At 44.2% G+C, this 27,696-nt stretch overlaps 1 protein-coding gene and 1 long non-coding RNA gene across 7 annotated transcripts in view; one reads left to right on the top strand and one right to left on the bottom strand.

The window, feature by feature from the left end:
* Window positions 1-8,778, top strand: part of LOC145411117 (major facilitator superfamily domain-containing protein 12-like) — a 40,921-nt gene extending 32,143 nt beyond the window's left edge. For 5 of the 6 annotated variants that reach the window (XM_080281153.1, XM_080281155.1, XM_080281156.1 and 2 more), the window contains 7 exons: window positions 1-25; window positions 1,169-1,385; window positions 1,731-1,979; window positions 3,978-4,115; window positions 4,497-4,777; window positions 5,273-5,379; window positions 6,341-8,778. The exon at window positions 1-25 is cut by the window's left edge and continues 183 nt beyond it. In XM_080281153.1, coding sequence (XP_080137279.1) covers window positions 1-25; window positions 1,169-1,385; window positions 1,731-1,979; window positions 3,978-4,115; window positions 4,497-4,777; window positions 5,273-5,379; window positions 6,341-6,585 — 1,262 coding nt within the window. In that variant the 3' untranslated portion in view covers window positions 6,586-8,778. The remainder of the gene's footprint in view (window positions 26-1,168; window positions 1,386-1,730; window positions 1,980-3,977; window positions 4,116-4,496; window positions 4,778-5,272; window positions 5,380-6,340) is intronic. The other variant, XM_080281159.1, reaches the window with a different exon arrangement.
* Window positions 8,779-21,610: 12,832 nt separating this feature from the next.
* LOC145411115 (uncharacterized) lies at window positions 21,611-27,307 on the bottom strand. Its single transcript, XR_013899376.1, has 4 exons — window positions 27,023-27,307; window positions 23,603-23,807; window positions 22,292-22,375; window positions 21,611-21,874 (listed from the first exon to the last, which is right to left on the bottom strand). It is a non-coding gene; the product is annotated as an uncharacterized LOC145411115 (long non-coding RNA).
* Window positions 27,308-27,696: the final 389 nt, after the last annotated feature.

The raw sequence follows: 27,696 nt of genomic DNA, 5'->3' as shown, positions 1-27,696 counted from the left end.
AGAGGACTGAGCTTAATTCGATAAGGTGTGGAAATAATTAACGGATATATATGTAGTTTCGTTTCCTTTCGTTTTTATATGCTCCAACATACTTGCATCCGTCGGCCTTGATCACCTAATGGCGGCCCTCCACGTTGTTTGATTTCTAGCAGCCTCTCTATTTAGTCCCTCATCCCTGAGATCACACTCTATGACCTCTTCCCAGGTCATTATCGGTCTGCCTCTCTCAGGTGTACCCTCAACCTTCACATCTCTCACCCTCCGCACCCAACTGTCATCCTTCGTCCTCTCAACATGCTCAAACCATCTCAATCTACCCCTCCACATCACAACACAAATACATTAAGTCCCGTCCTCCCTCGCAGCTCTACCCTCAACCTTCACACCTCTCATCCTCCACACCCAATTGTCATCCTCCATCCACATGCCCAAACCATCTCAATCTACCCCTTCACATCACAACACTAATACATTTAAGCCCCATCCTTCCTTTCATCCTTCACACCCAGCTGTCATCCTCCATCCTCTCCACATGCCCAAACCACCTCAGTCTACCCCATCTCATTACAACACTGATACATTCAAGGCCCATCCTTCCTCGTAATTCTTCCTTCGTAACCCCAGTCCCTCCCCACTCCAGGCCTCTCATTCAAGGACGCACTACACATCCATCTAATCATTAACATAACTGTACGTCTGAGCCTACAAATAACCTCTTCCTTTACTGCCCAGGTCTCACTACCATACAGCATTACACTCCCGACACATGCCACACAATGAACTTCTAGGAAATTACAGTGGATGGAAGCATTAGGCAACCCGTCCTGAAATTAAAAAGGCAGATGATTGATAGATAGATAGATAGATAGATAGATAGACAGCCATGTAGATAAAATAGATATGAGGAAGAGCGTTTTCATTATCACCTTCTTGTATATCTGTCTGTCTTTGTATCTAATATTTGTGTATATTTTTGTGTCTGTCTTTCTACCTGCCGATCTATCTACCTGTATCTATCTGTCTGTCTATTTATCTGTCCATCTGTCTATCTATCTATCTCCACATACACGATCGCCATGCTATCCAACCTTCGTATTGAACATTATCAATCCATCCATCCATCCATTTATCTATCTATCCAACTTTCTATCTATATATCTATTTCCAGGTACGCCTTCACTGTTCTCTCCAATCTGAGCGTGTTCACCATAACGTTCTTCGTCTTGAACATTTCCGAGGATGGAGGAAACAGTGGAGAGACGGAAGGGAACTTTACCTCCACTTTCCTCCCTACCTCCACCTCCATCCTATCCACCCCCACCACCCCCTCCTCCATCACACACTCCACCGACACCATTGGACCCGAAGACGCCACGAAATTCAGGGTAAGAGAAGGGTTACGTAGATGACACAGACCTAGAGAGGCTGGGTGGATTTTGAGAGAGAGAGAGAGAGAGAGGGGGAGTAAATTTTGGAAAATAATAATATATACGGTAAAAAATAACACGATCATGTTTTAGTTGGAAGATTAGGATTGAGATGATGATGATGATGATGATGATCATGATGGTGATGATGATGATTAGGACTTCTACTACTACTACTACTACTGCTACTACTACTACTACCACCACTACTGCTATCATCATTATTATTATTATCTTCCTCATCACCGCCATCATCAGTGAGAGTACCGCGGGCTTAATCTCCGTTTGATATCCCCCCTTCAGAACATCTCCCTCATCTGCTGTGGCATCGGCGCCCTCTTCGCCTTCATCTTCCACCTAGGGGTACGGGAGCCCCCCTACGTCCCCCACACGAAGCCCCAGGAGGTGGCGGTGGAGGAGAAGGCGCCCGTGGGAGACTCCAAACAGCCCCACCAACACAGGATGAGGAAGATTGACTGGTTTAAGGAGCTGCCATTTTACCAGATCGCTGTGCTCTATATGGCTACGCGTCTCTATGTTAATTTGTACCAGGTAAGGGAGTTTATCTGGGTGTCTACCTGGCTGTCTATTTGGGTATCTGTGTGTCTGTCTATCTGTCTGTTTGTCTGGCTGTCTGTGTGTCTTTCTCTCTGTCTGTCGATTTTATATGACCACGTGACTTATGTTAATTTGTATCAGGAATATTTGTTTCTCTCTCTCTCTCTCTCTCTCATCTTTTCCCAACAGCTACATTTCAGTGCCACCACGTGAAGGCGTCCCCCTCCAACACCCCTTTTTGTATCAATTCGCACGACTCTCACTGGTACAAATAACTGTCCCCCTGCCGCTATTCGCACCACGGCACGCTGACCCTGACCCCCTGACCCGCGCACCTCCTTTCCCTCTCTACCGTGCATGCCATCCGTAGCACCCGTCCACGCGCGACTTATGCTGGGGGGAAAACAAAATAGGCTGGCGTAATGCTGACTATGCTATATTCTTTTCACTCAAACTTGGCCTAAAACTGCCATCCCTCCATCTTGAATGCTGAGCTAAAACATGGATTAGTGCTAGAATATGGTGCTAGTCACGAAGAAGTGCTATGGATAAGAAGTAGGGAAAGAGGATGGTAAGGTACCGCCTATGCTCCCTTCACCCAAACTTGGACTAAAATTGCCATCCCTCCATCTTGAATGCTGAGCTGAAACATGGATTAGTGCAAGAATAGGGTGCTAGTCACGAAGAAGTGCTATTGGGAGGATGAAATAAGCTGCTAAAAAACGAAACTCTTTGCTAAGCATCGTTCAGATGTGGTTGACCTCGTTGCAGTTTTTATATTATTCTTTTTAAGGACGAGACAACAGCCATTTACCGCTATAGCTATCTCTATGTCTGTCTATCTGTCTGTCTGTCTGTCTATCTATCTATCTAGCTATATATCAGTCTATCTGTCCGTCTGTCTGCCTATTTATCGGTCTCTGTCTACGTGTGTCTATGTATGTTTGTATGTATATGTTTGCAGGTGTGTGCGCGTTTTTTCCTGTCTGTCTGTCTTTCTATCAGTGTGTGTGTGTGTGTGTGTGTGTGTGTGTGTGTGTATTCAGCAACCCACACACTGACCTACAACCAGCAAATTCAATGCCTAAAGCAACTAAACGTTATTATTTCCCTGTCCATTCACATCATAATTCCCTCATTGACTCCAAATGAATCGGTCCTTCAAATGCGATACGGACGGGGGTAGGGGTAGGGGTGGGGGTGGAAAGGGAGGTTGGGGTTACTGCTGTTGTTGACATTGCTGGTGGTGGTGATGATGATGATGATGTAGTAGTAGTAGTAGTAGTAGTAGTGGTTGCAGTAGTAGCAGTGCGGGGGTTCAGGGACGTTTGTCTAACCAGGCAGAGGAGTTCACTGGGATGGGTTGGGTTAGGTTAGGTTGGGTAGTGTAGGGCTGGGCTGGGTTGGGTCGGGTTGCGCTGGGTTGGACTGGGCTGGCTTGGATGAATAGGGAATAAGGTACGTGGTTAGGCTGGGTTGGGTTGAGTTGGGTTGGGTTAGGTTGGGGTTGGTGCACAGGAGGTTCTTCTAAGTGGATTATATTGCCTGGTAAAGCTTTCTTATGCAACATCAGTACGTTTACACTGGGAGGCGGTCAGATGGCAGGGTACACACACACACACACACACACACACACACACACACACACACACACACACACACACACACACACACACACACACACACACACACACACACACACACACACAATGAGTTGCCAAGATTCTTCCATCTCTCTTCTTTCAAACAAGGGAATTTATTTTCGTGGAAGCTGTTATCCGTTTATGGTGGTGATGTGACAGTAATTTGTAGCCTTGACTGTGTGTGTGTGTGTGTGTGTGTGTGTGTGTGTGTGTGTGTGTGTGTGTGTGTGTGTGTGTGTGTGTGTGTGTGTGTGTGTGTGTGTGTGTGTGTGTGTACTTTCCAAATGCACTATACCTATGCCCTGTACGTAAAGCCTCGTGTGCGTAACCCTGTGTGTGTACTTCTCAGGTGTACATCCCACTCTACGTGCAAGAGACGCTACATCTGACCCAGAGTTACGTAGCCACTGTACCGTTTGCCATGTACCTCGCTGGCTTCACTGGATCCCTCATTATGAAGCAGATCAACAAGAAGATTGGCAGGAAGGTGGGTGCAAAGACTGGGGTGGGGTGGGTGGGGAGATGAGGTGGGGAGAGGAAGGGTGGGGCTGGGGTAGCTTGAGATGGGGTGCTAAGGATTGGATTTGGTTAGGTTGGGTTGGATTTGGTTGACTTGGGTCGGAATTGGTTAGGTTGGGTTGGGTTGTTAAAAATATACGTTCTGGTTTCTTAGTTCAATTTGTTAATGTAAGAGAGGACCAAAGTAGCATAAAAAATATCTTCAGTCAATCTGTCTGTCAATCCATCAATTCATCTGTCAAATTATCTGTGTCTATCTCTCTATATATCTGTCTACCTGTCTGCGTGTCTGCTTGTCTCTAGCTACCCATCTATCCACCCACCCATCTAACCCTCCCTCTCTTAACAGGGCACATTCGCTTTGGGCTGTGTGGTTGGGCTGGGGGGCTGTACGTGGGTCTGGTTCGGCTCTGTCTCCGATGCCTACTACACAGAATGGGGCATCTTCCTGGTAGCGGCATTACTGGGCATAGGCGGCTCTACCCTCCTCATCACCTCCCTTAGCATCACAGCGGATCTCATCGGGCATAACGTCGAGGGAGGAGCATTTGTCTACGGGTTCATGAGCCTTGTGGATAAATTCTCAAACGGAATTATTATTATGATTATCCAAGACTCCAATCCCGATGAGTAAGTATGAGATGGTGGGTGTTTGTGTGAGGGTGTGTGGGGGGGATGTGGGGGTGTGTGTACGGTGGGATAGATGGGTTTTGGGTAGGACTGTGTGTGTGCGGGAGAGGAAGAGGGGTGATGCGTGTGTGTGTGTGTAATTCACCGGGTCGGTCAGGATCACTTGATGGTCGTGATCGTCAGCTTTTACCCTCCCGGAAGGGAGCTGAGAGCTCATATAGTCCGATCTAAGGGCAAGGCTGTGACCTTCACACACGCACACACCCGTCCCCTTGCTCAAGGGGGACAGTAACCACCCACTTCGTCAGTGAAACTTTTCGCAACCTGAGCGAGGCGCGAACTCCCGTCCACCAGTTGGCAAGCGAGAACGTTACCACTGCACCAGCGAGCGGTGTGTGTGTGTGTGTGTGTGTGTGTGTGTGTGTGTGTGTGTGTGTGTGTGTGTGTATTTCTAGGTCTCTCTCTCTCTCTAACCCCTCCTCTTAACCCTTTCAGAGCGTGGTACTATCGCAGCGTCATCACCTTCGCGTGTGGAGCCTCCTGTGCGCTGGGTATCGGAGTTATTCTTACCTTAATTAACGTCAGAGTAGGACAGAGGAGAGGTAAGTCCACGTATAATCGAGTATAATTTCTCTTCTATCATCTAATATTTTTTTGCGAGTCATTTTTCTCTATGGTAATTTCGTTTTTGTGTGTATGTGTTGGTAAATATTGGGAGAGGCACCTTGGAGATGATTTGGCCATGTGGAGAGGATGGGGAGAGACTGACTAGGAGAGTATGAGTGAGGTGGATGGGAGACTGAGGATAAGGTGAATGGATGGGGTGGAGAGACGTATGAAGGAGAGTGATGTGAGCCGGAAAAAGGACAGGCTAATGGCTGAGGAGAGGGTGACAAGATGGTGATTTGTTTGTGGCCACCACTTACGGGATTAAGGCATCTGGGGATACATGGATAGATAGACAGATAGATAGACAGATACAGAGATAGATAGACAGATAGAGAGAGAGAGAGAGAGAGAGAGAGAGAGAGAGAGAGAGTAGGAAATGTAGGACATGCGAAGTATAGGAGTGTTTTGGCCTACCCTGGGGCAAGGATGGCAATTTTGACAGTCGTAAAGAGAGAGAGAGAGAGAGAGAGAGAGAGAGAGAGAGAGAGAGAGAGAGAGAGAGAGAGAGAGAAATCGGTACTTAACTGATCATTTTGTTATTGCTGCGTTTCATCTCTGCTCCATCCACACAATACACTAACCTTGCTTTGAATTACCTTGCTTTGAATTACCTCCTTTCAATCATCCAGGAGAGAGAGTTGCATCCTAAATAGCGGTAAATGTAGCCCTAGATCATCGGAAACAAAAACCCTTTGGACTGCATGCTGAAACTGCCCTCGTCCTGAACATCATCCTTTTGGATTATAGTGAGGGAGTTGAGGGACGTTTGTATCACCGGGCAGAGAAGTCGCTGGTAGTTTCCGATACACAGATCATACAGACGTTGAGGTCCTAGGGAGATGGGGGGAACTGCCAGGCTAGATCAGTGAATTACTCTTATCTTTTCGCCTGCAGGTCATCAGTCACCCGTGTTGGAGATGCTGGAGGAGAGCGAGACGACGGAGGAAGACGACACCAGCAGCAGCAGCGTCGGCGGTATCGACAACCCGGCGCTCTCGGTCATCGGCGACGAGAAATTACCGACGCCGAACGGAAAGCCCAACACCTGTCAGCTTCGAGCCGAGGACACACCTGCAAAGTGTAACGTGTCCGGCTTGTGTCCTAATTCAGCTGTGGAAAATGAAAAGGAGAGATTTTGATTTTTGACCCTATTTCTGAGTGTGAAAGGAAAGGTCTTGGTGACTGATTTCCTGGGTGTGGAGGGGTATATGGGTGGGTGTGATGTGGGGTGGAGGGAGGGCAGTCTGATGATGGAGGGCAGACTGGCCTAGAGGTGATTTGTTAGTGGCCACCCCCTCCTCCCTTCTCCTCATGGATTATGGCATCTGGCAATATAGACAAACAGGTTCTGGATACGGTGAAGGTCAATTGAGAAAGCCAGTGACAAGAAAAATAGAGGAGAAGGGGAAGAGGAGGAGGAGGAAGAATAAAAAGAACAAGAAGAACGATAAGAGAAGGAAGAAGAAGTGGAGGAGGAGGAGGGGAACGGCTCAGTCTGTCAGTGTGGGCGTGGCAGTGAGAGTTGGAAATGACTAAATGGACCAAGATGGACACTGATAACACTGACTGAGCCGTTGCCGCAACACACGAGAGGCTGGCCGACCTAGTAGAACAAGAGTGTTATATATGGACGAGCCCGGATGCTGAAGAGGAGCGGCCCACACAGTGACAAAAGCACTTCCTCGTGACTATCATTAAGAGTCATACATTTATCCTTTATGTAATTAATTTATATACATATGTTTTCGACTGAGTTATATTTGATCAGTGCTGTTGCTTTTGCTTGACCCTGGTCTGTCTGGCCGAGCAGACCCGTGGACCACAGTTAAGCAACTGGTTCTGTGGGGCCGTCCTACAAGTACAGTACAGTACGTAAACTGTGCAGGGGTCTGGCGCCCCCTTACCGCGCCTCACCAAGGTAGGGCCAGGATCCTTCCCACGAAGAGGGGCAGGGAAATATTAGGTTTGGCTCCTGGGTGGACGCCGCAGCAGCTCCCACCCACGATGGACAATACCACCACGTGTAGGCTCCTCGTCAGAGCCTTTGATCAATGTAAACTTAAATGTCTGTGTAGTGTATATTGTAAACGATATCTGTGTATTTATGTATGTGTACAGTTGTGTTGCTGGCGACGAATAAATGGTTGTAAATAATTAGAATATAACAAATGCGGGTTCCTTAGCCGCACACAAGGCCAGCTTCATTATTACCTGGCATATAAGGACGGTGAGAGCGTCGCGTGCTTACCTTCTGGCATTAAATAGGATTACTTAACTCCATCCGTGTGACGTCTCCCGCTGTCCCTGTCTCAGTCTGTCTGTCTGTCTTAGATGAGGAGATATCACATTGGAGGGGGTAAAAGAAGGACTGTGAGAGCGTCGCGTGCTTAGTATCCGGTGTCATTAACAATTATTTAAAGCAGTGTGCCTTGGTGTTGTATTAAGTGCTATGGGAGGCCTTCGTAACACCACTTCCTGAGCGATTTATCTTGCCCATTACACCTCAGCATCCCGTTGTACGTTAAGTGGCGCAAACTGAGCTGTAATACCCAGAATGAGGTGTTAGGAGGGCATTTGGTGTGGTGTGCAGTGTGTGTGTGCAGTACCTGATTATTACTGTCATTTTAAAGGCATTTTTGTACACACTTCATCCATTCACTTCCATAGATTATTATTATTATTATTATTATTGTATCGTGGTAGGTGGTGGCGACCATCATCCACTCACTTGATGTAGTGCTGCCTGCTTCTTGCTTCACCGTTATCATTCTTTTTCTGTGTCTGCCCTCCTGTCTTCCTATTTCTCCCATCTTTCGTGTCACTTTTTATTACTCTTCTTTCCTTTTCAGACAGCTTTATATTGAGTGACGAGCCTAATGGTTTCCTGCAAAGCCAGGAAACCATTTACAACGCTGGGTGGTAACCATATAACCAACCCATACGTGTTCCCTGCGTGTCAACAAGTGGGTTGGTGGAGGGTTAGTGCCCCTCCACGTAAAACAACTAACTCAAAGACATACGGCCACCCCTGACGGGATTATGGCGTCTGGCTAGAGATAGAGTATTATTGCTGCTTTCAGACGATTTTAAATAATAAGGCATCTTTTCTTAACGAGTTCATGATGACGATGATGTTAATATAATAATAATGGTGCCCAAAAAATAAAATCATACAGCATTCTACATTACCCTGCATCATTATTCACTGGTCTTCGCTGTATATCTACTGTATAACTTAAGAGACATTTTAACCATCCAGTCTGTGTTATCAGTTCATCTCTTTGTATATATTTATTTGTATATACCGTTCTATCAACCAGTATCTATTTCAATCTGTATTTTATTTATCCCCATTTATCATTTAGGGAGATCGTTTGCTGTCTAAAACGACGTGATTTCGCGATCAGACCGGGGACATTCTTTAAAACAGGCCTCACACCGACATGTCATTAAACACACACACACACACACACACACTTTAATACTAATACGCCAGTCCTGCATTAAAAAAGAATGAAAGAAAATAGGCTTGGATGGATGAATAGATGGATAGACGGATGAGTGGATGGATGGAAAGAGTAAATATACTAAAAGTAAAATCATGTAAAGAGAGGAAGAGTAAAGTGAAGAGGACGTTACAGTATTGAGGGGGTTCATTGCAACGTCGTCTGTAGCATAAGCCGCTAAGGGATGTGTGTTACGAGCGATGTAACTTTATATTCCGAACCTATATTAAAAGCATTTAATTTTGGGTATGGAAAATCGACTCCTTTAGTGACTTAGACGAGCTGTATGGAAAATAAGTCACGGAGAGAGAGGGGCTTCAAAACATCATATACTAGAGAGAGACGTATTTCGAAGCCACACAGATAGGTGCTTCAAAGCCTTATATGATAGATAGAGGGAGTTACTTTACAGTCTCATAAGCCAGGGAAAGGTGCTTCATTGAGTCATATGCCAGGGAGAGGTGCTTCAAATCCTCACACGCTAAGGGCATTCGAAGCCTCACATGCCATTTTCAGTCCAGCCAAAGGGGGTCAGATGGCGCAGGTGGGGTGGCAATGCGATATGATGACAGGACGATAGTTTCAGCCCGCTTTTTAGTTCTTTTTTGGCTGTGCTTCTTGGATCGTCTCTCCCCAGGCCTCCACACTCTCCTCTGTTAAGAGTTCTCTTCCCAGTACTCTGTCCTGACAGGTTTTTCAGTCTGCCTCGTTAATGTAAATTCTGTCCATATTACGAATCTAAACCTACAGGAGTCTAGTAAGAAGTGTGGAAGAATAACCTGCTGTGTATTTTCACCTAGCGGTACTACAAATAATTCTCTTGTATATTTTAACTGTAATTTCGAGTTTGTTTCGGTAAGTTAACGTGACAGACTGAAATAGGTGTTAGAATCAACATTTAGCATTAAGCACTGTTATTACTAGACTAGACAGTTTCATTGTCTCATTGCGAAACTAAACTAGCGTGATCAGATAATTGCTAGTTTTACTCTTAGTTTGGGCAAAAATTGCAATCTGCCCATCGTGAATGCTGTTTTAAGATACAATGGTAATTAGTGCTATAGTCATGAAATGCTATGGAAGGAATGTAGAGCCGTAGTATCAATCTACCAATGTTCATGAAATGCACTGCAAAAAAACGAAAATCTGTATCAAGTTTAGGCTAAACGAGCATAGGAACTTTATTAAATCTGACTCAACGTTTTACAACCCGTGTCCATTTCCCTAGGCCAGTTCAGTTGTTCGTAAATATCTTGGTTTTATAGTGAAATACTTTATGCTTTTATATTTAATATGCTATTGATTTAGACTGTGCTAATCATTACTTTCAGGTTAACCCACTTTTTCCATTGGCTCTTGATGGATTGCGCTGAAAGCATACCAAGCTTACCGCCCTCCGCCTTTCGGGGCCTAGTCGCAAAGCTCGTAGGTCCCACCTTGGGGTTCCTTATTAATCACTGAAAATCTTCACTCTTTAGGACGCTGGGCACAAATTGGTTATTGCCTTTCTTTTATTAAGAGAAATTCTTTGCTATACCGATTTTACGTCAGTAAGGTCTAGAAGTCACGCCCACTTTGTGGCTAAAAACAGCTGATTGGTCAAACAATATGTTCGTGCTTCCATGATGAGCAGGGGTGTATCACTGCAGCCCGGTAATGTACATACACGCCCACTGTCGGTACTTCCACACCCCTTCATTTAGGTAACCAATAATTATATAATCATATGCTACCATGCATTTTAAAGAACAGTCTAGCTGTTCAGAAATAGGTCTGTCATGAATGTGAGGTCACTGGAAGGAAAGATTACGCTTGTCATCTAATTTAAATATAAACGTTGGCAGTTGATCCGCATAATGATAGGGTATTATAACAAACTTGTAATTTTTGCCTTCATACATTTTAATTAATTAAAAACGAGGACAAGCAAAGTTTACCTACCTTTATTATTGACGAGTTCCACAGGGCGGTCTTGTGTTGACACTTGACAGCTGTGAGATGACATCAGCTGGCTGGTGGTACGTTTTTCCCGCAGAGTGACTAGTTGTTCCCCTGAGCAATTTACCTCCCCATGGACGGCTTATAATATTGATTTGTATGTTATATAATGATCTGGGATATAACTAGACTATACACACAGTACTTACTGATTCTTCTCTTGATTGGTGTTATTTGTTGGTAGTCAATCTGATACAAAACGAAAAAAATAGTGAAAAGGATTCATCCGAAAACGAATTGTATAGATAGTTTGACACTTGATTAACTTTTCTAGCATCCTCTGTGAAATGCAGATTCCTTCATATTATTTTGAGTATTGATATTATTGAAGAGAAGTATAGGCCTCATAACAAACCGAGAACAATTCAGTGCGATTATATGGGTAGCCATTCGAACACTAACTGAACCAATCACCAGCTTCCACAGAAAGTGCGCGTTAGGTCTCGCTAGCGTAAAATCGGTATAATAAATCGGTTAGTCAGTTATTTCTTGGTTAAACTGAATAGCTGTTTTGTAGACTGTGAATTCTACTAATTCGTTAGATTCTCTAACTTAATTCTATTTTATGGACTGATTCTTGATACCATAGAATCTCTGAGCATATTAGCCTAGATTTAGTCTTCACTGATTCTGTAATTGGATTCTTTACTGAATGCATAAATGCTGCTGACCGATGCGATTCTGAGTGAGCTTGATTCTGTTCCGCGATTCTGAGCTTGATTCTGTGCCGCGATTCTAGAAGTTAGATTTCTTTAGGTTGTTGCCTTTATTCTGGCTTGGGATAATTTAACCTGACTTCCTATAGCCCACTCATGATTGAGATAACGATTCTGCTTTTCCATAGTCATTAAAAACTAGGACTCTCAACTCAAGATAATCATTTCTAGTTTATGTTGCTGGAAGTAGAAAATGACCCTCTCGTATGGAAGTGGTTTATCTAGGCTGTATCTAACCCTTCTTGTTTAGGTTTATCCTGGACACTGAAACTCGGACAGCAAGAGTGAAACTGTAAGCTTTTCCTAGGCTTCCCGGGTCTTTGTTTAGGTGTGGTGGTGGGTGTGTGCGCTGAGGTGTGGTGGTGGGTGTGTGCGCTGAGGTGTGGTGGTGGGTGTGTGCGCTGAGGTGTGGTGGTGGGTGTGTGCGCTGAGGTGTGGTGGTGGGTGTGTGCGCTGAGGTGTGGTGGTGGGTGTGTGCGCTGAGGTGTGGTGGTGGGTGTGTGCGCTGAGGTGTGGTGGTGGGTGTGCGCGCTGAGGTGTGGTGGTGGGTGTGCGCGCTGAGGTGTGGTGGTGGGTGTGCGCGCTGAGGTGTGGTGGTGGGTGTGCGCGCTGAGGTGTGGTGGTGGGTGTGCGCGCTGAGGTGTGGTGGTGGGTGTGCGCGCTGAGGTGTGGTGGTGGGTGTGTGCGCTGAGGTGTGGTGGTGGGTGTGTGCGCTGAGGTGTGGTGGTGGGTGTGTGCGCTGAGGTGTGGTGGTGGGTGTGTGCGCTGAGGTGTGGTGGTGGGTGTGTGCGCTGAGGTGTGGTGGTGGGTGTGTGCGCTGAGGTGTGGTGGTGGGTGTGTGCGCTGAGGTGTGGTGGTGGGTGTGTGCGCTGAGGTGTGGTGGTGGGTGTGTGCGCTGAGGTGTGGTGGTGGGTGTGTGCGCTGAGGTGTGGTGGTGGGTGTGTGCGCTGAGGTGTGGTGGTGGGTGTGTGCGCTGAGGTGTGGTGGTGGGTGTGTGCGCTGAGGTGTGGTGGTGGGGGAATGTGTGTGTGTGCTGAGGTGTGGTGGTGGGGGAATGTGTGTGTGTGTGTGTGTGTGTGTGTGTTGAGGTGTGGTGGTGGGGGTGTGTGTGTGTGTGTGTGTGTGTGTGTGTGTTGAGGTGTGGTGGTGGGGGAATGTGTGTGTGTGTGTGTGTGTGTGTGTGGGGGTTGGGGTGTGGTGGTGGGGGTGTGTGTGTGTGTGTGTGTGTGTGTGTGTGTGTGTGTGGTGGTGTGGTGGTGGGGGTGTGTGTGTGTGTGTGTGTGTGTGTGTGTGTGTGTGTTGAGGTGTGGTGGTGGGGGAATGTGTGTGTGTGTGTGTGTGTGTGTGTGTGTGTGTTGAGGTGTGGTGGTGGGGGAATGTGTGTGTGTGTGTGTGTGTGTGTGTGTGTGTTGAGGTGTGGTGGTGGGTGTGTGTGCTGAGGTGTGGTGTGTGTGTGTGTGTGTGTGTGTGTGTGTGTGTGTGTTGAGGTGTGGTGGTGGGGGAATGTGTGTGTGTGTGTGTGTGTGTGTGTGTGTGTGTGTGTGTGTGTGTGTGTGTGTGTTGAGGTGTGGTGGTGGGTGTTTGTGTGTGTGTGTGTGTGTGTGTGTGTGTGTGTTGAGGTGTGGTGGTGGGGGAATGTGTGTGTGTGTGTGTGTGTTGAGGTGTGGTGGTGGGGGAATGTGTGTGTGTGTGTGTGTGTGTGTGTGTGTGTGTGTGTGTGTGTGTGTGTGTGTGTGTGCGCGTGCTGAGGTGTGGTGGTGGGGGAGTGTGTGTGTGTGTGTGTGTGTGTGTGTGTGTGTGTGCTGAGGTGTGGTGGTGAGGGTGTGTCTGGCCAAGTGCTGGTGGTGTTTGTTTAGGTACAGCTGGTGGTGTCTGTTTGGGTACAGGTGGTGGTGTGGTGTGGGGATACCTGTTCAGGTACAGGTGGTGGTGTGGGGGTGTCTTCAGGTGCAGGTGGTGGTGTGGGGGTGTCTGTTCAGGTACAGGTGCTGGTGGTAGTGTGGGGGGTCAGTGGTCGGGTGGGTGTCTGTTCTGGTGGGTCTGCTGTTACATATAGTTGGACATAATATTGCACATAACTAATTTAATGTTATTTCCTGTATACTGTACTTTCAGGTGTGGCTGCTGATTGCATATGCACTCACCTTGGAGGTGTAGGGACCAGAGGATAGGCTGCCAGTTCCATACATTTAAGGGTGGATGACCTGCCATCTTCCCTGGACAATATGGTAAAAGCAGCTCCAGTCACTTACTGGAGACTGAGCTTACTCGTAAGCATGACTGGTACTTTGGCTGGGGCCTTCTGCCAGACAAGGAAGCTATAAGGATGGAACCTACATCCAATTCTTGCATTAATACCAGATCATGAGACAGTCACTCTGCCAGGGTGTCCTGATGACACCACCAGACTCAAGAGGGAACCTCTGCAAAGTTGCTCTATCTGGAGCTTTTGACCTCTGGACCACCAGAATATGATGATTGCATCTATGTAAGGCCATGACACAAATGGAGCATTCTGACCACTAGACCACCAGGCAGCTTGGAAGATTGAAGAAAGGATGTCCCTACCACTAGACCACCAGGCACCTAGAGGGATTAAACATACGCAAAGCTGTCTCAACTAGGGTGTCCTGACCACTTCACCAGGCTCCTTGGGGATAGAACATATTTAAGGTCACCACACATCTTTAGTGTCCTGATAACTAGACCACCAGGAAGCTTTGAACTGAACCTGTGAAAGGCCACAGACTCAACTGGGGCATCCTAACCACTAGAACACCCAGCACCAATGGAGATGGAACCTACTCGAGGCAATAACACAGCTGAGGCATACTGACCACTAGGCCACCAGGAAGCTTGAGGAATCTAACCTATAAAAGGTCGACTGAACTGGAGCATCCTGACCATTAGATCACCAGGCACCCAACTTCATGGCAGCACTCAAAGGCACTCTACCACACCATAAGGCAGCATCTCGACATGACATTCATCTAAGGTGAGTTACTTCAGCATTTACTTTGCCTTAACTTGGCTATCTTGGTTAAATTCTTGCTGTAACCCAAAGCTCATCTGAACTTGCTCTGTAGACGGCAGGCTGGAATTAACTTTATCCTGGAGTCCCATCCTTCTTTGGGGGGATAGGTAACAGGATGTAAAATAGTTGCCTGGTTTTATTGATACAACCACATGACAACTTTAAACTTTTGCCTTAAGATGCTGCTGCTGATATTCTTCACACTTTAATTTGCCTAAAAAAACTCTAATGCTGTTTTAACAAGACTTACAAATATGACATTAGTTTAAACTGTTACATTTAAACCATAAAGCAACTGATATGCTTTACTGAGCTCTAAAGTGAATTAAAATTAATGAACTTCCCCTCATAGGTATTGCTGCCCTCCTGACTCTGATGCTTGATGCCTTGGTGGTGGTGGTGCTTCATCCTTCCTGTCAAGACTCTGGTGGGGGTGCTTCAAGACTGGTGCTCCATCCTCCCCTGTCAGGGCTCTGGTGGTGGTGTTTCATCCTTCCTGTCAAGACTCGGGTGGGGGTGCTTTAAGACTGGTGCTTCATCCCCCCCCAGGGCAAGATTCTGGTGGGGGTGCTTCAAGACTGGTGCTTCATCTCTCGCCATCTGTTACTTATATTGTACTGGTATACTGTATGTACTTTAATATGGAAAATAAACACAATAATTGTTTTTAGGTTTTTTACTTATCTATTCCCTACCTTTCATTTCAAATGGTTTTGACTCTGAACATGGAAAATAAACAATTATGTCTGACAGATTTCTTTAACTTAGAACATGCATAATAAAAACTTAGGTTGACATAATAAAACATGGTATAGAAATATAAGGGAAAAAAAAAAAAAAAATTTAAACAATTACAAATTATGAAAAATAAATGAAAAAAAAAGCAAAACTTGACATTTTTGACAAAAAAAAAGTAAAATTTGTGAATTTTTGGGGGAAAACTGCAAAAAATTGGCCCAAAAATGGAGAAAAAAAAGGCCCCCCAAAATCGGCTAAGTCAATTGCAGAGTTTAAGGTAACCAGGTGCAGCGTTTTAATCTGATAATCGGAAGAGTGTCCGGAGACGCGCTGAAAATAAAGGAAAGTGTTAATTAAATAGGAGTGGATGAAAATAAAGCCCCCACACCCCTTTCCCATTCCCCCCCCTCCCCATGACTTAGGACTGGGGAGGGGGAGGAAGGGGAAAGGGGTGTGGGGGCTACATGCACAGATCATGGGTCAATGTGTACCAAGAGCACTCACAGCCTCAACACACACACACACACACACGGCCATTCTGCATTTGATTAGTTGCCAGCTTATATTTTTATGGGCCAATTTTGGGACTTAGTATAATTCTGAGAAGCAGATATATATGTTGAAATTCTGATGCCGATATACTAATTTCAAAACGGCGGCCATCTTGGATTTGAAAGTTGCCAATTAGTATTTCTATGGGTGATTTTTTGGACTTAGTATAATTTTGAGATGTCAATACAGAAATGGCAGCCATCTTGGATTTGAAAATTGCCAACTAGTATTTTTATGGGTGAATTTTTGGACTTAGTATAATTTTGGATGCTTGGCTACCAATAATACAGGACGAAGATACCAGTTAGTTAATTTATGAATGATTTTTTGGACTTATAAAATTTTTGAAAAGCAATGAGATCTTGAGTTACCAATTAGTATTCTTTCTTTCCTTTTTTGGACTTTAGTAAAACTTTTATACATTAATACTGCATTTATATGACTACGTTACTAATGAAATGAACATAAACTTTTTTGTTATATTTGTGACTTAGTACAGGAGCAATCTCAAACTCATAATATTCAAGTGATTGATTCTAAAATATCGGCATCAAAATATCAATACAATGAAGAAAATGCCCATAAGGTGATCAATATAAAATCAACAGAATCACTGCTGGCTTTACTTATCACACGATGGTCTGTATATTGCACTTTCCAATCTTGTGTGTTGTGGGGACGGCTCAGTTTGCTTGTGTGAGGAGTAAAGACAATTGTGTACTTCATGAAATTACTTAAGGGGCAGTTGCTTGCCTGTGGTTTATGGGTCTGCTCAGCCAGACAGACGGGGGTCACTCCACAACAACTATTCAACCAATGAATGTAAAAAGCAGACACTATAAAGATGAATAATAAGGGTTATGGGAAGCAGGAAAACAATGCCGGGAGGACAACTGTGACGCTGACTGAGTGGAAAACAATGCTGGGAGGACAACTGTGACGCTGACTGAGTGTAAAACAATGCTGGGAGGACAATTGTGACGCTAATTAAGTGTAAAACAATGCTGGGAGGACAATTGTGATGCTAATTAAGTGTAAAACAATGCTGGGAGGACAACTATGACGCTAATTAAGTGTAAAACAATGCTGGGAGGACAATTGTGACGCTAATTAAGTGTAAAACAATGCTGGGAGGACAACTGTGACGCTAATTAAAGCCGTGCCCACAACACACAGTAATTGGCTTGTGTAATATAAGAACCATCCTGTATAATGTGAGAGGCCGTAAGTGTGTGCTGCTGAAATGGACCCTGATTCACAAACTTACAATCAACTGCCAGTCATAACTATTATTTATCTTGCAGGAAGGTCAAGGCAAGGAGGGCAGTGTCTCTCCATGTCTCTGTTCTTCCTACAAAAACATATCCCATGGTCGTATGCTTAAACAAAAATGTTAAGACGTGGACTAACACTTGACATTATTCTGTGGTTGGTATTCGTGCTGTTGAGGAGGATCCCTGACACCTCCCCCTTACCAATAATTTCGTTTATGGTAAAGTAATTAATTCACTAATGGGGCTGTAATTAATTCATTCATGGGGATGGAATTAATTCATGCATGGGGCTGTAATTAATTAATTCATTCATGGGGCTGTAATAAATTCATTCATGGGGCTATATTTAAGTCATTCATGGGGCTGTAATTAACTCATTCATGGGGCTGTAATTAATTCATTCATGGGGCTATATTTAAGTCATTCATGGGGCTGTAATTAACTCATTCATGGGGCTGTAATTAATTCATTCATGGGGCTATATTTAAGTCATTCATGGGGCTGTAATTAACTCATTCATGGGGCTGTAATTAATTCATTCATGGGGCTACATTTAACTCCTCCACTTCCAAGTCTCTCTTATGCTTAATGAAATAGCATCTAAGTGGCAAGAATACAGTGGAAATATATGTAACCAGACTGAAGGGGTTAAACCAACTGAGGAAACCATATTTGTGGGATACTACATTTGTGCAATTGCTGGATGACAATATTACTGGTAAAAATTGTTAAGTAGCCAGAGAGTTCTTTACAACTGTTCTCATACAATTAACATGAATGGCAGGCAATAAATATAAACAGTACTGTATATGAATGGCTACTGTTGACTCTGGAAGGTACTATCATGTGAGTGAAGTGTGGCTAGAAGCTTGGCAACCAGTCACACAAGCATCACTCGTATGCAGGAAACTCAGACACAAGTGAACAGAGCCAAAGACCAAGCTGAGACTCTTAAATTGTTAAAATAATCTTATGGTCTCAGATTTCTTTTCTTCCAACAGATTCCATCAATAGTTGAGATGTAATTAATTTGTGTTGGCACTTGCTTTAGCTTCCAGTCCATAGAAAACATCAGCTGTATCATAACCAAAAGCAATATTGAGAATCATTAAGAGGAAACATGGCCACATATTTATGTATGCATATATCAGCTATGAAACCAATGCTCTTGTACCATCAGGCATACCAGTTTGATCTCACGCCACAACTGTGACTAAACACAGAGGCATATTGTGGAATGCACAGGTGGAGTGTGCCAATAACACAAATGCAGAATGCCACAAATATCTTTTAAGCATACGACCATTTGTTATGAGAGGAAAGTTATCGTAAGTCATTTTGTAGATCCTCATTCAGCGGGTGTCAGCGCTCCAGGTACACAAAGACACAAGGCCACAGGGAACTGATTGCACAACAGGATATAAAACAGTTACAGCAAATCCACCCTTACCACAGCATAGTAAACAGCATATCTAACCAGGCATAGCATACTTAGCCTTATCATACCCTTGTTTATAACATCTACTATCCTTACCACAGCACAGTTAACCACAGAAACAGCCTAACTAGCCTAGGTAGCCTTATTATACCACTGCTTATAACACAACCTAATCACAGCACAGTTAGCCTTAGAAGTAGCAAATCTAACTGGTCATAGCATATCTAGCCTTATCATACCCTTGCCTAGAACATCCTGCCTCACCACAGCACATTTAGCCTTAAGAAACAACATACCTGGTCAGTATTAAAGTATATCTAATGCATTATACCTTTGCTTATAACATCCAACTTTACCAGAGCACAGATAGCCTTATAAACAGCCTATCAAGCCACATTCCCAGTATGTCTAGCTAAACTAAAGGCTATTTCATCTAAGCTAAAGCATAATAAGCCACTTACCTACAGGTGGCATCACTGAGGACTAAATCTCCTACTGATGATGTAAAAACCCAATTAATTATGCAACCCTCTTAATGGTAACAGCAACTTGGCCAGCCTTTCTGTGCTATCACACTCACAGCCACCTAACTGTGCAAGTATGACAAGTGGACTACTGGACTTGGGGAATGGAAAACCTATATTCTTTTCACTATAACCTGACCTAAAACAATGGCTCAAAACTGACAACTACCTATCCTGAATTCTGTGTTATAACAAGACTAACACAAAAACATAGCACTACTCACAAACAAATGCCAGGAAAAGAATTTAGAGCCACAAAACTTCCTTACACAGCCACTGAGCTACAGGAAATAAGCTGCAAATGAACAAAAACTACACATGAGGTGGAAATGCCAATGCATCACCCCTCAGTAATAAACCTGAGCTGAATTTCAGTTACCAAACACACCCATCCAGCCACCAACAAATCACTACACCTCTACAGCACATTTACTCTAACCTGACAAAGATCATTATCCCCCTAAAGGTCAGCTGATGGCCAAGTGTAGTCAGACTGGAGGGTGGATTTGTGTTACTATGTAAAACAAATCACTGTTAAAACTGGAAAATGAGTGACAAGACAAGACTAATGGTTTTCTGTACCCAGGAAACCATTTACAATGCTGGGTGGTAACCATATCACTAATGGTTTTCTGTACCCAGGAAACCATTTACAATGCTGGGTGGTAACCATATCACTAATGGTTTTCTGTAACCCAGGAAACCATTTACAATGCTGGGTGGTAACCATATAACAATATAATTGGATGATATGGAGCCCCTTATGGTGCCCCTGTTAACTGGGTGGAGGCACAAATGTGTTGTCCATCCAGGAACCAAACCTTCACATTCTTCCTCACACCTCACTGTAGTCAGGGGTTGACTGACACAGGGGTAATGTTCACTGCACAGGACAGCCCCAGCAGGGGCAACAGCTTGCCTGTGACTGATGGGTCTGCTCAGCCAGACAGACCAGTGTTACTCAACAACAACAACAACAACCGGAACTTGTTCCCAATCCTGGCACCAGAATTACTAAGATTTGCTGTAACATATTCAGTGTTGTGTCAGGTACAGTTCCATATCTGATTATTACCATAACATTTTCTTCAATAACAGCAAACTAGTACAGTACACATGTGCTGTTTGTTCCATGTGGCCTTGTAATACACACAAATATAAAAAATATATAAATGCAAAAACAAATAATATACATATTGGAAAAAACATAACAATGAAATCAGTCCAGCTTTGTACAGTATGTTATACTTAAAAACTTCTCTCCACAAATATTCTGAAAACCTCATAGAAGAGGGTGATTGTAAAAAACATTATCATATATATGAGTTTGGAGTGACTTAAGTGAGGCAGGGCAGGGCAGGGCAGGGTAGGGCAGGGTGGGGCAAAGCAGGGCAGGAAGGGGCAAAGCAGAGCAGAGCAGGGTAGGGTTGGGTAGGGTAAAGCAGAGCAGGGCAGGGCAAGGCAGGACAGAGCAGGGCAGGGTAGAGCAGGGCAAGGCAGGGTAGAATACGTTACATTAGGTCAGCTTAGACTAGGTTAAGTTAGATCAAGTTAGGTTGAAGAGTTAAAAAACATCTCAAAACAATGGTTACAAATAAACTGGAGATACAAAACAAACCCATATAATTGATAACTTTTTTTTAACACCCTGGGAGCCATTTTTGCTCCTAAGTTAACATTTTCTTCTGCTCTGTGAAAACAAATGCACAGATGTTTGAGTCTGGCAAATTACTTCAGTGACAAAAATCTGGACTGACTTCACTGTTGTATTGTGTGGTGGTGTGTGGTCGTGTGTGGTGTGGTGAAGTGTGGTGTGGTGAAGTGTGGTGTGGTGATGTGATGTGTGATAGTGTGTGGAATGGTGGTGTGTGGCATGGTGGTGCATGGTGGTGCGTGGTGTGGTGGTGTGGCAGTGTGCGGTGTGTGGTGTGGCAGTGTGGTGTGGCTGTGTGTGTGTGGCAGTGTGTGGTGTGGCAGTGTGTGGTATGGCAGCATGCGATGTGTGAGTGTGCGATGTGGCAGTGTGCAGTGTGGCAGTGTGTGATGTGGCAGTGTGCGGTGTGGCAGTGTGTGATGTGGCAGTGTGCGGTGTGGCAGTGTGTGATGTGGCAGTGTGGCAGTGTGTGATGTGGCAGTGTGCGGTGTGGCAGTGTGCGGTGTGGCAGTGTGCGGTGTGGCAGTGTGCGGTGTGCGGTATGGCAACGTGTGGTGTGGCAGTGTGTGGTGTGGCGGTGTGTAGTGTGGCAGTGTGTGGAGTATCTGTGTGTGGTGTGGCAGTGTGTGGAGTATCTGTGTGTGGTGTGGTTGTGTGTGATGTAGCGTGGCAAAACACATTTCAACACACCACTTATCTATTACTCTGCAGAGCAGATGGAGCCCTTTGAGAATCCTGTAAGATCTTGGAGTCCTAGAAAGTCCTTATGGATCCTGGGAGAAACCTGAGGGGTCTTGGAGGAGCCCTTGGAAGTCCTGAGGGGTCATCATGGAGTCCTATGAAATCCTGAAGTGTCCTGGTGGAGATGTGAGGGATCCTGGAGTCCTATAAAGTAGTTAAGGGTCCTGAAGGAGGCCTTGGAATTCCTGAAGGGCACTGGCAGGCTTGGTGGTTGGTCCTAGATCCTACAATCAGCTGATCATTTCACAACATCCTGGAAAATATCAAGTGTTATTATAGCTATACAGACTAAGGCTATTTGTCTAATAGTGATTTATGTTTGTTATAATTCATTCACTTTAACTTGGGATATTTTCATCCAACCAACTTATCTGTAGATTTATGCCTTCTCCTAACTCGCCTCTAATCAGCTGAGGAAACTGTTTTCATATTGATGTTATTCTTTCAAGCATGCTTCTCCTGTCCATTTTCATTTCCCTGGCTCTCCAAACCCTGCCTCACCTCATTCAAGTGAGGAAAAGGGGTTGAGATAATGATGATAAGATGGTGATTTGTGTCATACAGTATGTTTATATTTATCCATCAATTTCACAATGACCTTCCATGAGCCTGGGATGGTGGCTGCGGCTCCATGGACAAGTGGTTAGAACAGAATCAACAGAGTACAAACAGTGCTGATGGGTCCTGTGGTTGGTCCTAGTCAGTCCTGAGGCTGGTTCTGGCTCCTACACTCTGCAAACCACCACACACCATCCTGCAAATAGAACTGTATAAAAAAGACTGCCTCTGGTGGGTCAAAATATCATTATTATTATCTTAACCTTCTTTTTTTTTTTTTAATTTAAAAATGGGGGTCGTTCATTTATTCACTAATAACGGCTCCAACATGCTTGCATGCACTGGGTTTGGACACCTAATGGCAGTTCTCCACACTTCTCAATCTCTAGCAACTTCTCTGTTCAGTCCCTTAACACTAAGATCAAACTCTATGACATCGTCCCAGATCTTTCTTTTATCTGCCTCTCGGAACTGTACCCTCAACTTTCTCACCTCTCACCCTTTGCACCCAGCTGTCATCCTCTGTTCTCATATGCCCAAATCATCTCAACCTGCCCCTTCTCATCACAACAATGTTACACACAAGTCCCATCCTTCCACTCAACTCTTCATTCACAATCCTAACCCTCCCAGGCCTGCCATTCAAGGTCCTATCACTCTCCATCCATATATATCAGTGCCACCACATGAAGGCATCCTTCTCCAGCACCACAGAATACTGTATATTATCATTAGAAACATGTACTGCCAGTTCAACAGTTACTTGTTTCTATCATTACCTCCAGTATATACATGAATAAACAAAAACTCGGTCAATTTTCGGTAATTCATACCACCCAATTTTGAAACAAATAATATATTTTCTGGCAGATTTTAGTGTGATATGAATGAATTTAAGCTTCACTTTTGTTGGAAATCACTCGTTTCGGAGATTAGGTCTACCCAAGGCAAAAGATACCTATTGTTGGGTAGTTAAGGAAGTGGCAACGTCACTCGTGGTAATGTTTATGGATAGTCTCCGACTGACCACACTGTTTATCAACCACCACTCTGACTGAAAGCGTCAGCATATATCGTGTCAAAACAATGGGATACTTAATGATTTAACCAAACCTAACCTAACCAAACCAAACCTAATCCAACCTAACCTCACTTGCATTTGACAGCCAGCTTTCAAGTATAAAAAATGAGTGTTAAGAACATTAAATATGGCCAGCTACTGGCAGACATTGGCCGGGGTCTGAGGCAATTAAATATAGGATTTTCACATTAAAAATATATTTCCAAAAACAAATTTATAGTGGAATAGATTCAAAATAACGTGGTCTACAACGTGGTTGTGTCAGATTTCCTGGATCGAGTGATGTGAATTACATAAAACTGGCCAAAAACTCAATCTTAATAACAAAACAACAATACCTACCTTCCTGCTTGGCTTCTATTGTTTCCTCTGAGAAAGACTAAAATGACAGCAGTATTTTCGATGCAGAGGAAACATGTCGATCCAAACATGTATACAGCACCCCAATTTGCACCTGAGCACTGAAGTGGAGTACGTGGAAGTTAACATATCGAAGTGGCTGTGTTTTTTTGTCTTGTGTTGAATGTTGTCCAGACTGGCCATTCATCTGCAATAATAGGGAAAACATTAGTGGGTTGGTCAGTGGTGCGGCAGGCATAGATGGTGCCTAATATGAAGCCTAAACTCCTTTCACTTTAACCTGGCCTTATTTTTTATCCAACTGCAGCTTATTTTGCATAGCACAGTGCCAGTAAAAAAAACTACAGCCCTACATCTATTTCCAAGCATTTCCTCATGACCAGGGGTGTACAATCGGATTTAATAAATTCCAACTCCAACTCTGACTCCAGGAAATTTTAAGGCTGCGACTCCGACTCCATCTCCGACTCCGCCCCACCTCCCCCTCTCCCTCTTCTGCACTACAGTAGTAGGCGTACTGCATTACTTACATATTTTCAGGTTTACGCCATCTGTATTATTAGTGTATCTGGTATATCATATCGTAAATTCACGTTAAACAATGTTCCACAAAAGCATCCCACAACTTGCTTCCTTGAAATGTCCTCCCACAAGAGCTCCCACAAAAACTAATTTCTCCCACAAATTTGTGGGAATTTCCCACGACGTGGCACAACTGGCCAAGCCGTGCATCCAAGTACTTTACATGAGAATTAATCACATAAAGGAGTCAGCGTCGGAGATATTTTTACCAACTCCGACTCCAGCCAAAAGTATCTGACTCCACGACTCCTGACTCCGACTCTGACTCCACATCCCTGCCCATGACTAATCATATTCCAGTGTTACTGATCTCTTTCTGCCTCAGCAGAGATGGGAATTTTTGGCCAAGTTTGAGTTATTTAAAAAAAAAAAAAAAAAAAAATGGTACTGCAGACACCTTCATGTGGTGGCATTGATACAATTAGGATGATCCACTGCCCAGTCATACAAGTCCCTGAACTCCCTACATAATCCTCAAAGGAGGGTTGTTAAACAGCAGAAAGGTAAATTCAGCCAGCAGTCCACAAGGCTCACATTTTCTTGGGCTTTGGGTCAAAACACCGATATGTCTATGCCACCTGAGATCCTATCCTGTATTTGTCTATCTATCTATCTATTGCCAGATGCATTAGTCTTGGAGGATTGGAAGTCAGGTATAATTATCCCCTTGTACAAAGGAAAGGGGGAAAAAGAAGTGTGTGGTATGCACAGGGGCATTTGTCTTCTTAGTGTAATAGGAAAAGTGTATGGTAGGATACTTATTGACAATGTTAGGGAAATAACATAGGAATTAGTTGGAGATGAACAGGGAGGCTTTAGGAAGGGAAGAAGCTGTGTAGATCAGATATTCATTCTTAGATCTTCAGTGGAAAAGTTTCTAGAGAAAGGAAAGAAGTTGTATGCAGCCTTCATGGATTTGGAGAAAGCATATGACAGGGTGGATAGGCAAGGATTGTGGAAAGTATTAAGAATATATGGAGCAGATGGGAAGTTGTTCAATGCTGTGAAGAGTATGTATGAGGGTGCTAAGGTTGCAGTGCGGGTGGATGGTGAACTGAGTGAATTTTTTGCTTTGAAAGTTGGGTTGAAACAGGGTCATGTCATGTCTCCATGGTTGTTCAATCTGTACATGGATGGGGTAATAAAAGTGGTACAAGGTAATGCAGTGGATGCTGGAGTGGCCCTAGCAAGAGAGGGTAGTGTTTGGAAACTCCCTGTATTGTTGTTTGCAGATGATACTGTGTTGTTAAGTGAAGACGAAGGGGAGCTGCAAGGCTTGGTGGATGAGTTTGGGAGAGTGTGTAAGAAACAGAATCTAAAGGTGGATGTAGGGAAGAGTAAAGTGATGGTCTTTGAGAGAGGTGAAGTCAGTGAATGTACAGCGAGGTTGGATCGTGAGGAATTGGAAAATGTGAGTAAGTTTAAGTACTTGGGGAGTGTGATGAGTAAGGATGGAAGTTTGGAGGGTGAAGTGCTTGAAAGGGTACAACAAGGAAGAAAGGTTGCTGGTTCCTTGAAAGCGGTGATAAGAAACAGGAAAGTGAGTATGGAAGTGAAAAAGTTACTACATGACAGTATTGTGATATCAACTCTAACGTATGGAAGTGAAGCTTGGATGTTGTTGGAAGGACACAAGTCAACAGTGAGAGCAGTGGAAATGAGTTATTTAAGAGGAGCCTGTCGAGTCACATGGAGAGACAGGCTGACAAATGAGGATATAAAGGAGCATTGAAGTGTTAGGAGGAACACACTGAGGTGGTTTAGCCATGTGGAGAGGATTTTTTTTTTTTTTTTTTTTTTATGTGTCCGACTCTGGGCATAGGCTTCACAGCCTGCTATCAAGGCCCAGCAGTCCTCCTACATACCATACACCTCTACATGTCACCACTTCGGCGCTAACACCCACCGTCCATATTGAATACATGCTAGGGCTGTCTCATACAGGACTGGTGTATTGGTATTAGCGGGGGTATTTTTATGACATGTCGGCGGGTCTTCTGGTAGGGGAGGCCGAGGATGAGATGGAGGGATGGAGTGGAGAGGTATATGAGAGAGGGGGGTGTAAGTTGGGAGCAGGGCAGTGAAATGGCGGGGGACAGGGCGACGTGGAGACGATTTGTTTATGGCCACCCTGTACGGGATTAAGGCATCTGGGAATAGATAGATAGACAGATTAATCCTATACAGTATAGGGTGGCCACAAACACATCGCCTCCATGTCGCCCTGTCCCTCACCATTTAACTGCCCTGCTCCCAGCTCACACTCCCCTGTCTCACATACCCCTCCATTCCATCCCTCCATCTCATCCTTGACCTCCCCCTCCCTCCACTTCACTCACATACACTCTCCTCATCAGTCTCTCGCTCTCCATCCTCTCCACATGGCCAAACCACATCAATGTGTTTCTCCTAATGCTTCCTATCACATTCACATCCACACCACAACGCTCCTTCACATCCTCATTTGTCAGTCTGTCTCTCCATGTGACTCCACATGCTTCTCACAAATAACTCATTTCCACTGCTCTCACTCTTGAATTGTGTCCCTACAACAAGGTCCAAGCTTCACTTCCATACATCAGAGTTGGTATCACAATAGTCATGCATTAACTTTTTCACTTCCCCGTTTCTTATCACTGCTTTCAAAGCACCAGCAACCTTTCTTCCTTGTTGTACCCTTTCAAGCACTTCACCCTCTAAACTTCCATCCTGACTCATCACACAACCCACTACTTAAGCGCACTCACATTTTCCATTTCCCTCTCATCCAACAAAGTTTGTAGGATACTTAAATAACAACAAAATTACCTATGTACATACCAGCTTCTACTGTGTCCTGAACCGTGATGAACTCTTCAAGTTTCAAGAAATATGACAAGGAGAAACAAATAACACAGACTCCTACCCAACAACAACTCCTACAGAACTCGTAAACAGCTGTGACATAAACTTCATATTTTAACTAATTTCTCATAGCAATGCTCAAACTACACATGATGTTTAATGCACCTGTGTTCAATGTACATTCGTGGGGCCTTTGGACATAATGAATTCCTGATTAAAGCACAGATACACTATATAACAAAATACACGGTCCATTCTTCCTCCCCGTTACTCTTCTTCTTCTTCTCTATCGTGTTTTTGCTTAGTGTTTACCCTTGCCTTTGCATCAACACCAACTCTAGTTTAATTTACCTCATTCTTATTTTTATTTTCCTCTGGCTCCCGTGTTACCTCCTTACTTCCTTATCTTTCGTAACCTTATCATATGAAGGGTTCGAGACATTACCTTTTAGAATTCCTATTGTTTCCTTTTCTACAGCTGCCAGACCATTTTATTTCAAATCAGAAAAGAAGAACTCATTTCCAAGAGGATAAGTGTTACGTATATTCTTATATAAGGGCAAATTATCAACGAGTTAACCGAAATATGCTACATAAAAATGCTGTAGTAGTTTCTCCTTTGAAAAACGAAACTGCGAGAAACTTTAATG

This window comes from Coenobita brevimanus, chromosome 88, assembly GCF_032717465.1.
Source record: "Coenobita brevimanus isolate Jiangsu-jjx chromosome 88, ASM3271746v2, whole genome shotgun sequence".
NCBI lineage: Eukaryota > Metazoa > Arthropoda > Malacostraca > Decapoda > Coenobitidae > Coenobita > Coenobita brevimanus.
This window is presented reverse-complemented; position numbering and strand designations above follow the sequence as displayed.